This window comes from Acanthisitta chloris, unplaced genomic scaffold (assembly GCF_000695815.1).
Source record: "Acanthisitta chloris isolate BGI_N310 unplaced genomic scaffold, ASM69581v1 scaffold40080, whole genome shotgun sequence".
NCBI lineage: Eukaryota > Metazoa > Chordata > Aves > Passeriformes > Acanthisittidae > Acanthisitta > Acanthisitta chloris.
In genome coordinates, this window is record NW_008652963.1 from 1,532 (window position 1) to 16,996 (window position 15,465).

The following is a 15,465-nucleotide window of genomic DNA, read 5'->3' on the forward strand; positions in this document are numbered from 1 at the left end:
TTGTTAGCACTGTGTGCAAATTGAGGGGTATTTGAAGAAAACAAATTAATACTTGCCAAATTTTGATAGGTAAAACTGTAGCTTCCACTATAATTTGGGGAGCGAGGTTCCTTTTCTTCTGTGCAATGGATGGTTTCAGCTGATGTGTGTGACTGAGAAATATCCTGTATTATGAAGATGGTCAACCTTCCCTAATAGAAGCCATCTCACTTCCTCTTACCACCAGTAGTTCTATTTTCTGGAAGTTCTTCAACCCCAGTTTGGGATTATGGAGTGGCCTAGTGAGAATAAGACTCACTTAGTCATGCAGTGCTGGCATGTTAGAAGGTTCAGCTTTGTCTTCTCATTAGTGGCATGATAGCACATACACCTTTTAAAGGCAGGCTTTGAAACTTGAAAACTTGCCAAGTGGGCTAACTTTATAGTGCTTGTGAGTGTATCAGTGTTCATTGTTGGGACCCTCTCTATGAGAAGAATCCAGGCTGTAGGTTCTTCTCAAGCTTACCTTGCTCAGAACATTGTAAAGTAGAGACATTGATTTTTACCTAGTTGTTGTGACTGTACTTAACTGCTTTAATTCTGTCTCCTTACAGGTACCTCAGAATTGAATTCTTAATACAGTGACCATAGGGATCAAAGAAGGATGGTCTTCTGTTTTTCAAATACCTGAGTTTGTTCTTTTTAACAACATGGTTTACTGTGAAAAGTGTAAGAAAAATCTCTCTGGCCACTTTAAAGACAGCTGGTAGGCATAGCAAAATGCTTTGTTTGAGGCAGGTTTGCTTGTTTACGCTGAGACGTTACCAAGCTCGGACCCTGTGTAGTGATCTGCTTTTGAGCCAGATAAATAGCTGCACCCATGAAGATGAAGTGTTCAGCCTTGTTGGAAGTAACAAGGCCAGACTTTCTGAAAAGCATGTGGGAATTGCATTGAACATGCTGTGGCAATTGCAAAAGAAGAGGCCACTTCTCTTAAGGACTAATGATTACGTAAGAAATCACTCCCAGTTTCTTACCCTTTGCATTTTAGCAGAAAACAAGGTGGAACACATGGAAGATGAGGCTGTAGTGGACACCTTATATAGTATTCTGAGGTAAAGATAATTATGTTGCATTCCACGTACATACATTTCGCATTTGGTAATAAAAAGAGAAGGAATTTTGACTACAGAACCATACTATAAAGAGATTGGGAGGCTGCCCTGTCACAGCATCTGTACTCTGACTGTATGACACAGACAACATCCTATGCCTCAGTGTTTGAGCTGCAGGCAGAATGGATCTATTTTGCACTCCCAGTAAATATGATTTATGATTATTAGGAGTTATGATTATTAATGCACAAATGTTTATAATCTGAATGGAGAGAGTGATAGAAAAGTAAAACATTATGATATATAGTAAAAGGACATATGTATTATTTCTTTTTAATTGTTGAAGCAAACTTCAGACTATTATGTCTTTCTTTTGAAGGCTCAGTGTTGAAGACCATGATTCTCTAGCAGAAGTGCTTGTTACAGAAGCATGGAAAAGATTAGAAAGGCAAGTACTGTACTGCTATGCTTTGTGAAAGGTGTAAGTTGCAAGTATGATTTGCTTCAAAGTGTATTTATGTTTTAAACATATGAGTATTTTAAATGTCAGTTGTACTTTTTAAGGTTTTGGGATTTGTACATGCAGGCTTTGGTACACAAATGCTTGAGAGATTCAGATACTGCAACAACAGAGACCAACATTTAAGATTTTGAAATACGTTGTCTGTATAGATTTATGTGTTTGTAGTAAATTGCAGGTTTTAATATTTACAATTTTATGTCATTGCTTGCTGTCCAGCTCTTAAATGATTGTTAGAAACCTGCTTCTCTCAATTTTAGTAAAAACATTTTGTATTAGAACAGCCACATTTCCCCATGGTGCATTTTGTTGTTTTTTGGTGGCTTGTTTTGATTTCTTTCTTTTGGATATTGTAGTTTTCGTTCTTTGATCTCAGGGTAATGGCAGGCGCTAGTGTCAGTCATGGCACCAGCATCACAGAAGTGCCTCTTCCAGCTTAATATATGGAGCATCTTGACAAGTAAATAAATGCAGTGTAGCCTGAACACAGAATGATACTCAGGTAGTAAATTGTTGACATTAATCACGTCGTTGCTTGAGAGCGTAATCTTTGTAGATTTCTTAGGCTGATAAGGTTAGGCGAAGAACAACTGATTTTAGTAGAGCTCCATATGCACAACATGCTTTAATATGGAACATCTAGGTGTTTTGCTTAGATATTTTGTTTCCTTTTTTTGTAATTTGATTATAACCTTGGGTTTTATATAGTTTTTGAAGTAGATGTTTGTCGTTAGTTATTCACTAGGAATAAAAGATAAATATTCTGTCTTTGATATTTTGACAGGCTTAGTTTGCCAGCTCTGTCTAAATTTGCACTGTGCTTATACAAGAAATATAGGCATTTCAATCCCATAACTGGCAAAATAGCTCATATTGTGGATGAGAAACTGGATTCTGTACAGGATATAAGGTAAGTGTCAGAATGAAGCTGAGCAGCAGGAGAAGCAATATGTCACAATTATTGGGCTGCCTTTGCTGAACACTTTCCCTTTTTCTCAACTGGAGGTTGCTTTTGTTCAGTGTGGGGATATGTGGGACAGAAGTGTTTTGTATGTGTGCATTGACTGACAGGTGAATGCATTTCCCCCATAACTTTTGAAAAATTTTTTAGTAACCAATTAAAATTGTTACAGTAGAACAGTACAACAAATATTTAGAATCAGCTTTATCCTGATTCTAAATTTTACATGGACTTTTTATATCATATAGAGGCTATTCCCACACCAGAAGATGTTTTTCTTCCTTGACATTGCTAGTTTGTTTATTATGACATGGATTAAGTTTGCTATTGTTAATAGCAATAATGAGCTTTAAAGCAATGTTTTTATTTGTCTTCAGAGCATTGGGTTTTTTTTTCTGATCATCTTGAATTATTGAATTCTCTTGTGTTGTGGTTTAACCTCAGCTAGCCACCAAGCCCCATGCAGCCGCTCGCACACTCTCCCACCAGTGGGGTGGGGGAGAGAATAGGAAGGGTAAAACCTAGAAAAAATCATGGATTGAGATAAAGACAGTTTAGTAGGGAAAACAGAAGCCACATGCACACAAGCAAAGCAAACCAAGGAATAATTCACTGCTTCCCATGGGCAGGAGGTGTTCGGCGATCTCCAGGAGAGCAGGACCCGTGTACCGTTGGGAAGACAAACACCATCACTTTAAACGTCCCCCCCCACTCCTTCCTCCCACTTGATATACTGAGCATGATGTCATATGGTATGGAATATCCCTTTGGTCAGTTTGGGTCACCTGTCCCGGCTGTGTCTCCTCCGAATCTTCCATACACCCCCAACTTCCTTGCCAATGTGGTAGTGTGGAAAACAGTAAAGGCCTTGGCTCAGTGTAAGCTCTGCTCAGCAAAACCAAAAACATCTCTGCATTGTCAACCCTGTGCCCTGCATAAAACCCAAACATAGCCCCATCCTAGCCACTGTGAAGAAAGTTAACTCTACTTCAGCCCAAACCAGCACATCTTGCTAGCATGTGTAACACATTATCCTTATATTAAAACTACTTAAAACACAGCCCTAGTCCAAGAATTTGCTTTTTTCTTGCCTCTGTTCTACTGGGCCATTGTAGCAAAGGCTGCTCCTTCTTTTTTCTGCTTTATACAGCACCAGCAGTCCCAAAACTTACTTTTGCAGATGTGAGGAGTCTGCTTATGAAACTTACTGAATGGGACTTCATTTCTTTACAGAAATGTCTCTCCCTATGGTCATAAGTTCTATTCCTGTGGGAAGGGATTCTTTCTTTAGCATGGACACTGACTCTTCTCCCCATTCTGTCACTTGAGACTTGTTTGAGTTTCTTTAGTGTCCATTGAACATTGAAGATCTTTTTGCAAATTTGAATCAGGCAAATCAGGGTCTCACCTTAGGCAAATGCTTTTATCACATACAAGTTTGTAAGGGATGGCTGAGAAATCCGAATTGTTTCAGAAGTTCACTGAAAGCAGAATTTTTGCTTTAGTAGGATAAATGGGTGTTGCTCATCTGATGTTCTGCATTAGATAAAAAATTCCTTTTTGCGCAGGAGCCAGCAACACCTTGGCTACTGTTCCTTTCCTTGCATAATTAGTTTAAGAAATCTAAAATGTATTGCTTATTATGTTCAATGTGTAAGTGTAAAATCTTTTGATTTTTTTAGGGCTTTGTCAGTTTTGATGGTCAGCATATCTGATGTTATCTCACAGAGTTTTCGAGATCGGTTACTATGTAAGGCCGAACAGCTCATGGAAGAAAAGGAAGTCCACTTCAACAGTGCCAAAAGAATACTACAATTTCTTCAAAATTTTAAACTGATATACCATCCATTGCTAGAAAAATGCAACAGGATTTTTCTTAAAAGTGCCTCCCGTCTTGATATACACAGTATTAGTCATATTTTTGGACTGTATGAGCAGTTGGGTTTCGACAATGCTGAATTCCGCTTGGTTGCTAAACAGCTGCTGTCTGAAACTGTAGATGATTGTCATGATCCTGAAACCTTTGCAAAATTATTTTTTGCTCTTGGGCCTATGGCAGGATCCAACATAAGAGAAAGGTAAGTTTATTAACAATTTTTCCTTATTTATGATATATACATAGTTTGCACAGGAATTAAAAATGTGCTGGTGTTTGGAGGAATTTCTGAGCCCATGTGTGAGTTGTGTGTTAGGTTTCCTGGTTGTAACTTTGTAGCAATATATGATATTCTTATGGAAATACTGTCAAAGCTGTTAGTTTTAAAACGGGTGTGTAGAACACTGGATCCAGCAGTCAAGGGGTGTGTGAATGTTGTTATGCGAGGCCACCTTGTAGCTCTGTCTCTTAGACTGCAGCCTTCCTTTCATAGGGGATGGCAGTAAAATACTTCATCTTTCCTCTGAGAAATATGTGCAGTGGTATGTGTTGCTTTTTCCTTTATAAATCTGGCAGTAGCTGAAACAGACTGAGTCTTGCCCTATACCAGATTGCTGATGTTCTATTATTTATGGAAGCATTTATTTAGTAATTAGAGCATAATATTGTGTGACTGTTTTGGTTTTTTTCTGTCTTTTTTTCTTGTGCTACAGAATCCTATTTGGGAGTGGTATTAGTCATGGGTCTCTCAAAGTCTGCGGTTTTAGGCACAATTTTCTGTATTAATTACAATGAGTCATATTTTCATACTTTTATCATATCATAGAATCATATCATAGAATTTTAGGGGTTCGAATGGACCTTACATATTATCTAGTCCCAACCCCCTGCCATGGGCAGGGACACCTCCCCACTAGACCAGGATGCTCAAGGTCTCATCCACCTTGGCTTTGAACACTGCCAGAGTTAAGGCGTCCACTGCTTCCCTGGGCAGCCTGTGCCAGTGTCTCACCACCTTCACGGTAAAAAACGTTTTCCTAATATCTAGCCTAGATTTCCCCTCCTTCAATTTGAACCTGTTACCCCTTGTCCTTTCACTGCAGTTCCCAACAGAGTCCCTCTCCAGCTCCCCTGGAGCCCCTTCAGATACTGATAGGCTACTGTGAGGTCTCCACGTAACCTTCTCCAGGCCAAACAGCCTCAACTTTCTCAGCCTGTCTTCATAGGGGAGCACAGAACAAAGGCCTCTAGTTCAGGGGAATTTGTTTTCCTCTATTTTCCTGAAGTAGTCTTTTGGTTCTTTCCCTCATAGACAAAGAAAATGGCTGCAGTCTTTGCTGGAGATTTTCAATGGTTTTTCATTGGAAAATATATCTTTTCCTCTTTAGGTTGCTGGTAACTGCAGCACACATGGCAGAAGAATTTAGCAGTCAGCAAATATTGGTGATACTGAAGACGATGCAGAAAATGAAATGCAGAAATTCTCATCTGCTGAAAAAGTAATTTTTTGATACTACTAAGAAGTTGTATTCTCTAGGTAAACTACTTCCATTTAGTGTGGAAAACTAAGAATATATACTAAGTTGGGAGTGGAGGGTGCATTACTTGCACACAAATGCATATATGCTATAAATAATTCGCTGTTACAGATTTTAGAATATTGCAGCTTGACCCAGAAGGAATTGAGGCAGTCTAGGAATTTCATATAAAGGCATTTCATCCCTACCAAGTTTATGTATATATCTGTCTTGTTTACAAATATGTGATCCTACTGCAGTAAACTTAGCCTCTAACAATTACTGTAAACTCATGGGACAAAGACAAATATGGAAGTTGCAGACAGTATGTCCTATCTTGGAGATCCTGTTGCTGATGTGAATTGTTTCTTCAAAAGTCATTGTGTCCTACTTTGGGCTATTAAAGCTTGTGTCTTTAAGAACCACAACCACATTTTCTGCAGTTGTAAACGCAACATTGTTTATAGGGAGAGGTAATATCTGTTGTACAGTGAAAGGAAAAGCAGTTGTTGTTTTGAGCACAGAAGATTTACCATTGGATACGTCAGAGATGTAGCAGACTTAAGTGCAGGTTGTGAGCAATAACTGGATTAAAGGAAGTTGTATGAACCAAATAGATCCTTGGATGAAAAAGGGCAAGTAGCACTGTGGAGCAGAGTGATACTAAAAGGAAGACCAGGTGAATTCATCCCTTTTTTCCTTGAATCTCGCTGTCTAAAGAAGGTCTTAATGTATTATCCTTCCCTACAAATCCATCCCCCTCTTTGCAGCTTTAGACCTATATAGCTGTAACAGCCACTGTTATGTAAATGGGTGCAGTGCTGCTGGAGCTGGTAGTGCTGTTCTAGTTTATTCCATTCTTGGTCCACTTTAAATTTAACTGATTGTAAAATCTGCAATAGACATTATTAGCATGAAGTAGCTGATTTTCTGTGACGAGGGCTTAAATTCTGCAGTTCAGTAAGTGTAAAGAGGCTTCTGTGTCATAGTGGAAGTGTCAGAACTGGTGTGGAGAGGAGTGCGGGTGTGTAAAACCCTCCACATTGGTACTGGGCACCACAGGACACCCCTTGTTCATGTGGGGATTTGCATTATCTTTTGTGTTAGCTTAACACCATGTAATTTTTTTGTCTTTGTATTCAGAATGGCTTCTGTTCTGCATAAACACTTGGATAGCTATCATGTGTTACAGCTGGTGAAGTTAACGCACTACTTGGTGGTGTTGCGTTGCCACGATCCGGAGCTGTTTGCCAAACTAAAAATGTTACTATTAGGGTAAGTGTCTATTCTTGGAAATGCAGCTATTTAAGTATAAAACAATTCACTACTTAGGATTTTAAATAACATCTAAGATGTTAAATTGTTTTGTTTCCATAAAATATGAAGAAATAACAACCTGTTACATGTATTTGATTCTATTAAACATGTAAATCAGAGGATAGGAAGTGGATATTGTCATTACTATACACCCAACAGTATCTGCTAATAGGTATGATATCTTAAAAATATTTTTTGGCACCTTATTCCTTTGGCTGGAGCAATGAAGTGGCATTGAAATTGGATTCAAGGAAATTTTGATTGGTACTTTATAGGAAGGGTAGGTATGCATGTCTTCTTTGATGTTTGAGGAAAGAAGTAATGAAAAATAGACAGTAAGAATGCCTTGCTGGGACAAGTGAAAGTGTGAAGCAGAAATACTCTTCTTTTGGTTGAAGAACTGTCCAGTTAGTTCTTAGGCTTGTACAGGTGCGGTAGAAAGGGAATTCCAGACTGCTCCTGGCATTGCCGGAGAAGAGACCTTGCTTCCATTGCTCAGCCTCTATAGGAATCTAGTGCCTTGCTGTACATTTATTTTATGTGGATCATACCTATGTGTTCCTCAGGCACCTCAGAACCTGGTGCTCCCTAGGACAGAAATCACAGAAATTATCCAGGCCCAGAAACCCACAGACTCCCTTAACAAATGTGGACCCTGTGGGCTTACTAAGGACTTCTGTGTGTCTCAGTAATACATGAAGCCTCACCAGCTGACTGAGCTGCTCCCTGTCTTCTTCCCTTTTTTCAATGTTGAATAAATTGGAAGAAGTTAATCTCCATGAAAAAAGATGGTAGTCTGTAACTGTGTGAATTTCTACTGTGTCATTAATGTTTTACTTATTTTATATTTGATGTGCAGCTTTTGACTTCTCAATGAGAATTTTCATGTAATGTTTGTTTTTTAAACATTTTCACTTTGTCACTATTGATGAACTGGTTTTATTTCTATTTCTCTTCCAGCTTTTTAAAATCTAGTGTGATACCTACTGATACTGCAGCCATAATTCGTGTTCTGGCCATGCTTCCTTCATTTCAAGTGGAAGAAATCATTCTAAACAAAGCAGCAGCAGTTCTGCCTCAATGCAGGCTCCACAATTTGAATTGCATTGCTACAGCTCTTGTCAAATGGAATCATCATAACCAGTTGCACTGGCAAAACAGTTCTGAAGTATGTGCAGAGCTTCTGCAAAACCTAAATGACTGTGGATTTCAGAGGCTTCAGAAAGCCAACAACTTAAATCTTCTGTTGGAAGAACTTACACATGTGAATGGAGACTGGTTTGAAGAAGTCCTGAGTGAGGAAACCGTGGCCGCGTGTCAGCGCTTGATAGGCCAGATAACATGGGCAAATGTATTACCTTTGTCGTTTTTCCTCCTGAAAACAAAGCACCATTGTCCTGCTCTATTTGACAGAATAGCTGCTGTAACTGTTGAAAATCTAGACAAGGTATTACAGTTTTTCTTTCTATCTACTGTTTGAGTTAGTCAGTAAGAAAGGGCAGGTTAGTAGTTGGTGTATTTCAGAGCACAATCCACACAGCGTTTCTGAGAGTTTTTTTCATTGTACTGGATTTTGGAGCTTATCTTTTTTGGTGTTCACTCAAGGCTGTTTTGCTTCTATATATTTATTATTTTGCACTTCTCTTTATTTTTCATTTCTTATTTTGTTGTTCAGTCAGTGCTAGGTCAGTCATAGTCCTTCACATTAAACTTTATATTTGACCATCTTAAATTGTTTTTAAACTTCTTTATAAATAGTCACATCATGTGGTGTGTATTTTAATGACTCATTCTTGTGGAGATTTCCCCAATAACCTCTCTTCTTGGTCAAAGTTACTGTGTTTTCTTACTATTTTTTTCCCTCAATCTGGTGTTCATATAAATCTTTGATTTTATTAGAACATTTAATTTGAAACCTTTTAAAAAGATTCTTTAAGTATATAGAAAAAGTTGGATCATCTACATGAAACAGATTTTAAGTTTTAGCTGTAGCTGCAATTTCAATAATTTTTGCATTTTATTTTTCTGTCATTTTCTCCAGGAAAGGCTGACCAAAAAAATAGAAAATAGCTCATCTAGTCTTAAATCTCCCAATTCTGAATGAATTACAAAACTCTTCTTTATTACAAAGCAATAGTAGCATATTTTGCAGTAGCTTGATTTAGGATGTCTTTTTTTCCAGATGCAACCCTCTGAAATCTGTTCTATTCTCATCCTGTTCTCTGCTTTGAATTATGACCCTCCTGATAATGAAGAGTTCTTTGAGAATTGTATCCAGCATCTTACTTCTAACTTGAGTAAGTGTGTTAGACAAAGATATTCTGACACCAAATAAATGAATGTCACTGGAAGATGTTATTTTTCCTGAATGAAAAGAGGAACAAAATGGCACTTCCGTTAAGCAAAGAAAAAGTGTGTATGCTTCTCCTAATAGGGGTTAAACTGTGACAAAGATTCAGTGTTGGGTTTTGTTTCATCCTTTAAAAACTACTGTTGATAAGGGACTAGCAAAGGATTTTTAGCGTAATAAAAAGCAAGTGAAAATTCTGATTACTTCACTGTGCTGTTATTTGATAGAATTGTTGTAGTGTTACCCAAGGAATCATAATTTGGGAACGAGATACATTTAATTTGTCACGAAGAAATTAAACTTGTTAAACATGTAGAGGAAATGTGTAGAGACTTTTTTTTTTTTTTTAATGATACAGTCTCTCAGAACTGTGAAAATTTGCTGTCTGCTAATACATTGTGGAGTTTCCTTTTTTTTAAGACTAGTTTTCTCCTGGAAATACCTGCCAAGAATTAACTTACACCTTGGTGCAGGTAGCAGAGATAGTCTCTAATCTGCCTGTGTTTTCATTTAGTATGTTAAGAAAGAAAATTAGACGGTTTGGGAGGCCATGGGAAGGGCATTGCAAATCCTTTCAGCTCTGTCACGTGTTAATATGGATTTTTGTCTGTGTTTTAAAGGTTATTTTGAAACTTACCACTTGGTGCTGCTTGGTCATGCTTTGGCAGTGGCTGGGTATTTTCCTCCAGTACTGATAACAACGATATTTAATGTTTCTTTCCTAAGTAAATTGGATGCTCAACTTAAAGGTAGGTATCTAGCTCTCTGATGAATTTGTGTAGCATTTGGCATAGAATGCAATTGTGGACCTATGTATGACTTGAGAAGTAGAATTACTCTTTAAATGATTACATTTTCTGAAAAGATCCCCTCTGTATCACCTAGTCATCATTTGAGTGCTCAAAGGGAAGGAATGAGCAAAAGTCTGTGCTTTGTTTTATAAGTGGAGACTTGTATTGCAGATGACAGAAGCTCATATAAAACAAATTTTATTGAACTTATTGCACTCACTATTTAATAATATTGGAAATAAAATTACCTGTGGTGTTTATTCCTAGAAATAGTCAAAACAGCTGATGAAATAATACAGGATTCTTGTGTGCAAGAAATGTGTCCTACCAGTCTCTTCTCTCTAAATCAAAGACTGCGTGACTGTTTCGTTCCTCTCTGCTTGTACATTGTTTGCTATCAGTGCACTGTTGCCATTTTGCCTTCAGCCACTTCATTACAAGTTAAATGATAGAAGCAGTTTCTGTCTTCTGTCTTGCTGTTGCTCTCAATAGTGAGCAGAACTCTTAGTTTTCATCTTTTTCTCAGGGATTTTGAGAACCTTTCTAAGGTTCTGCAGATGAATTTTATAAATGCCATAGTATACAAATATTTGCATTTCTAGTACAGAATTCAGAGATAACCATTTTGTTCAATGTGTTGGATTTTTCACATTTCACTTCACACCTTTTTATGCATTTGGTTTTTGTTTGTTTTGGTGTGTTTTTAAAAAATCAGTCCTGCCTGATAGCCTAAAGCAGAGGGTTCGCTCTCGCCTCATGCGGTTGAACAGAGCAGTGTGCCTGGAGTGCCCGGAGCTTCACATCCCTTGGTTTCATGAGCGTTACTGCCAACATGTCTTTCACAACAGTAAGTAATTTAGGAGAGGAGAACCTGCCCTTGTTACTAATAATAGTCTATTTTCAACAGTCCACCAGATGTTTCTTCTAAAACTGCCACGCTGACACTAGCACACCATAGAAGCTCAGAAGGGCACACTCCACTCTGCTATGTCTTCTTGAAAAGTGCAAGTGTTTAGTAGTGCAACAGAGAGCAAAGCAGTTTTCCTTGTGAGAATTAATGTAGTAGAGATGGGATATTTCTTCACAAAAATAAAGTTTAAATACACAGGAACAGAGTATATGGCATGAAGGATGGAAAGACAGGAAGAGGCACATTAGAGTTGTCTACTGGAAGAGATGGATCATTTTGCTCTCTGCTTCACTTGCAGGGTTGAACATTTGACTTGTATTTTTCCAGATGAACATTTTTAGTGCCTGCTTTTGAACTTGCTTCTGCCTTCTTCCTCAGAAGAATCAAGATCCATCGGGGATGAGAGATGGAGAAGTAGGCTGGTAATCAAGTGTAGCAGCTGACATCTTTCAGAATAGCAATCACTTCAGAAAATCCAACTAGTGCAAACACAGTATTTCCTCTGCTAATTCTCAGGGAGAGATCTGCTTTGCTATCCATCAAACTCCTGCTGCTTTGTCTCTGAGTCTGAAGATGTTTAGTGGAGCAAGGTGCTAATCTGCAACAGACAGAAAAGTGACAGATAGTGTGGTGTGCCTGTAATAAATGCAAGACATGTAAATACCTAAGTGTCTAAACACAGAGCAAAATCCAACACGTGAAACCTGAAACTAAAGTTTTATTAGTATGTGAATGGGAGAAATCCTGGGATGGAAAGCCTGGATTTGAAATTCATGCTTAATAGTATGCATCTGCCACTTTCCACACAAGAGATCATCAGTTGGGCTCTGAATTATGATGGAATAATACCAGGGATCTGTGGAAAAGATTTCATTCAGTAGCCTGGTGGTCAAAAATGCAGTGTCTCATAGTGCTGTTTTCAGAACTTTGACTGTGTAAGTTTTCATGTTTGTATGCTTTATTTTGTCTTTGTAGGCTCCAGCCGAATAAATCCACCGCGGCAGCATGTTTACAGAATGTTGGCAGAGATCCTAGGAGGGAGCCATTACGTGAGAACATCTGTTCTCACACCATACTACTATGAAATAGGTGAGGAGTTAGTACTTTAAGGATTGTTACGGAGACCTTTGGTATCACTGTTATCATCAAGGTTAGGAGCCCCCTGGGCATGTGGCCACAAGATACTGCACAGAAGAAATTGCTGTATAAAATACAGTTTCTAAAAAGTTCTGCATAATATAGATAATGTTTGGTATCTTTATGGTTATCACTTAGTTTTTCTAGAAGTAAACACTGTACAGATCAAATTCTTAAACTTTTGTCAGTAAACAGGTTTGTTATGTTTTCTGGCAGATTTTGAGTGTGTCCTGGATGAAAATAAAAAGCCTCTTTCCTGTATGGCTCAGAATATACCTTTGGATAATGTAGGAGGAATACACTTGAGACATGACGTCAAGGATGAAGGGCGTAGGACTCTGTCACCAGGATCCCAGAGGTTAGTACACTGAATTCATGCACACTAGCTCTTCCAAGTTTAGATCGACTTTAGACCAGTTTTTTAATGCTTATATCTTAAATGTTTGTTGCAACCCTGAGGCTATTTATTTTTCTGTTCCTTTTTCCAAAGTCTAATGAGGTTTATCCTTCTAGGGTGTGGTGGGTTTGCCCCAGCTGCTCCTACCCTGTCACATGCTCGCTTCCTGCAGTGTGTTGGGGGAGAGAATCTGGAGAGTAAAAGCAAGAAAAAGAGCCCTGGTTTGCATTTACAACAGTTTAATAATTGAAGAGAAGAAACTAAAAAAAAAAAAGGAGGGGTGAACAAAACAATTACTGCACATGCTGTCATTCACCACTAGCAGAACAATGCCAAAGCAATGGCTACTTGGGAAAAACTCCTCTCTGTTTCATTGCTGAGCTTGGTGTTGTATGGTGTGGAATATCACTTTAGCCATTTGAGGTTCCCTCTCAGCTATGTCCCTTCCCAGCCTCTTGTTGGGAAGGGACACAGCTATATGCAGCTGTGTGCACATGGGTGCAGAGCAAGGAACAGAGAAGGCCTTGATGCTGCACAAACACTCTTCAGTAATAGCCAAAATATTGGTGTGTTGTTAAAACTGTTCTAGTCACAAGTTCAAAACACAGAACTATACAAACTACTATGAAGAAAAGTAACTCCATCCCAGCCAGACCCAGTACATGTTATTGAAATGTGCTTCATGACATTGGAATGCTCTTTTCCTCCCACCTCTTCAAAGCCTTGAAAATGCTGGTTAGCCGTTTTTACATTTGAACAAAAAGAAATACAAGGAGAAAATGCTGTTTCTGAATCATGTACAGTTCAAGTATCTCTAGATAAATAGGAGGAAAATATTTTGTCTAGTTTCAGGGAGTTTAATTTTCTGTGAATTGTGAGGTTTATTTAGTCTTACTGCAGCTATCAATACTGAACTGCAAATATCACTTCTTGCTATTTGGGTAGGACTTGGAAGTAACTGCACATTTTTGCTGTTTACAGAATTGCTTTGGAGTTTCTTGATTCAAGAGCTTTTAGCAAAGATTCTTCACGTCATCTGAAAGGAGAACCTGCAGTGAAAAAACGCCACCTGGAAATGCTGGGGTACCGCGTAGTGCAGGTGAGCTGTCAGCAATGCTTTGTCCTTCCTGAGTTTTATCAGTACTGCAAAATGATCCATTTTCCTTGCAACAGATTTAGAGACAGTTTTTATAGCTGAAAGCACCTACTGGGTGAGAGCCATTTTTGTATTTAGGGAGAAAATTCCAAGCTGTTCTCAGAATGGTGTAAACACTTCATACAATTTGCACTTTCTCTCAAAGAGGCTGCAACAAAACTGAAGTTGAAAGGTCTCAGTCTTACCTTACTGCCGGCAAACTTGCAGCCTTGAGGTAGCCTGAGTAAAGGAGAAAAGGTGAAATTAGAGTTTCAGTTAAATTCACTAAAGATTTCTACAGTAGAAGAAGACTGAACATACCCTCCTTGAGTGATGGACAGTTTTGGCAGCTGCCAGATAGGACAGGAATGCTGTTTATCTGCTGCAGTGATACAGTGCTGTGACAGGGGAACACTAGTGGCCAGAGATAATTCACAGCCACCAGCACAGAAACATTAGGGTACTGGAGGCTCATGAATGCAGTGTCTCCTGTTATATTTAATTACCTACTCTAATTTTGGCTAGATTCCTTCTGTAAGCTTAAATTTGGTTGATGTTTTTTTTCAACAGAATAATCATCCTTTCTCATGTTATGCTACTGATACACCAGTCCAGTCTGATACATTAACATTACAAACTACAGTGACCTGGGATTTTTCTCTCAATTTGGGTTTCAAAAGGGGGGGATGGTTTAATGGAGTTGTCATAGCCTGTGTTGCGAGGGCATCTGCTTTACATCTCTGCAACTGTGCTGCCTTTTGGAAGTAAACTGATTGCCCTTATATAAGGAAGAATCTTACATTGAGAAATGATCTTTTCAGTATTAGAATCAGCCTAGCTTTTGGAAGGATACAGGTGGGAAATAAACTTCAAGTGGAGAACAGCAGACCTCAGCCTTTTCTTTGCTGTGAGATGGTATGTGTCTTATACCAATGTTAACCTTTGATTTGTATGATTCTGTTCTACAGATTCCTCACTTTGAATGGAATTCTATGGTTCTGTCAACAAAGGATGAACAGCTAGAATACCTGAGACAGCAGCTGTATGGAATACAGTGAGGTTAGACATGCAGTTTAAAGTACTTTTATAAAAACACTTTATGTGCCATCAAACTTCTTGTAGTCCTGGAATACTTACTTTCAAAAATCTGTTTATCTGTGAGTCAGCTGGACCAAGGCTTGCCACGGGCATCAGGTATAAAGAGATTTAATCCTCAATTTGTTAGGGATTGCAAAAGGCAGGTCACTGTGGGCTGTGGAGATGGGAGAGAAGGATGCTTAAAATCTCCCATTATCTGGAAGTTGTTACTTAAGCACATGAGTCTGTGGCAGTTTTGCTGTAAAATTACACTATTATATCATAAATAAATAGCACAGAGGCTTAGCCAGACATAGAACCCTCCAAAGAAAAAGCTGGGAATACACTTGACTGTGAGAGAGGAGTCAACAGTCTCTTGGAAA

General features: G+C 38.5%; 1 protein-coding gene across 1 annotated transcript; it reads left to right on the forward strand.

Annotated features, from left to right (window-relative positions):
- The first annotated feature begins 759 nt into the window (after positions 1–759).
- FASTKD1 (FAST kinase domains 1) lies at positions 760–15,063 on the forward strand. Its single transcript, XM_009078981.1, has 14 exons — positions 760–1,094; positions 1,474–1,542; positions 2,399–2,524; positions 4,258–4,653; positions 5,840–5,950; positions 7,112–7,243; positions 8,246–8,732; positions 9,468–9,582; positions 10,256–10,384; positions 11,142–11,277; positions 12,319–12,425; positions 12,690–12,831; positions 13,852–13,969; positions 14,974–15,063. The coding sequence occupies exons 1-14, from the start codon at positions 760–762 to the stop codon at positions 15,061–15,063; spliced, it is 2,493 nt and encodes an 830-aa protein (XP_009077229.1).
- Positions 15,064–15,465: the final 402 nt, after the last annotated feature.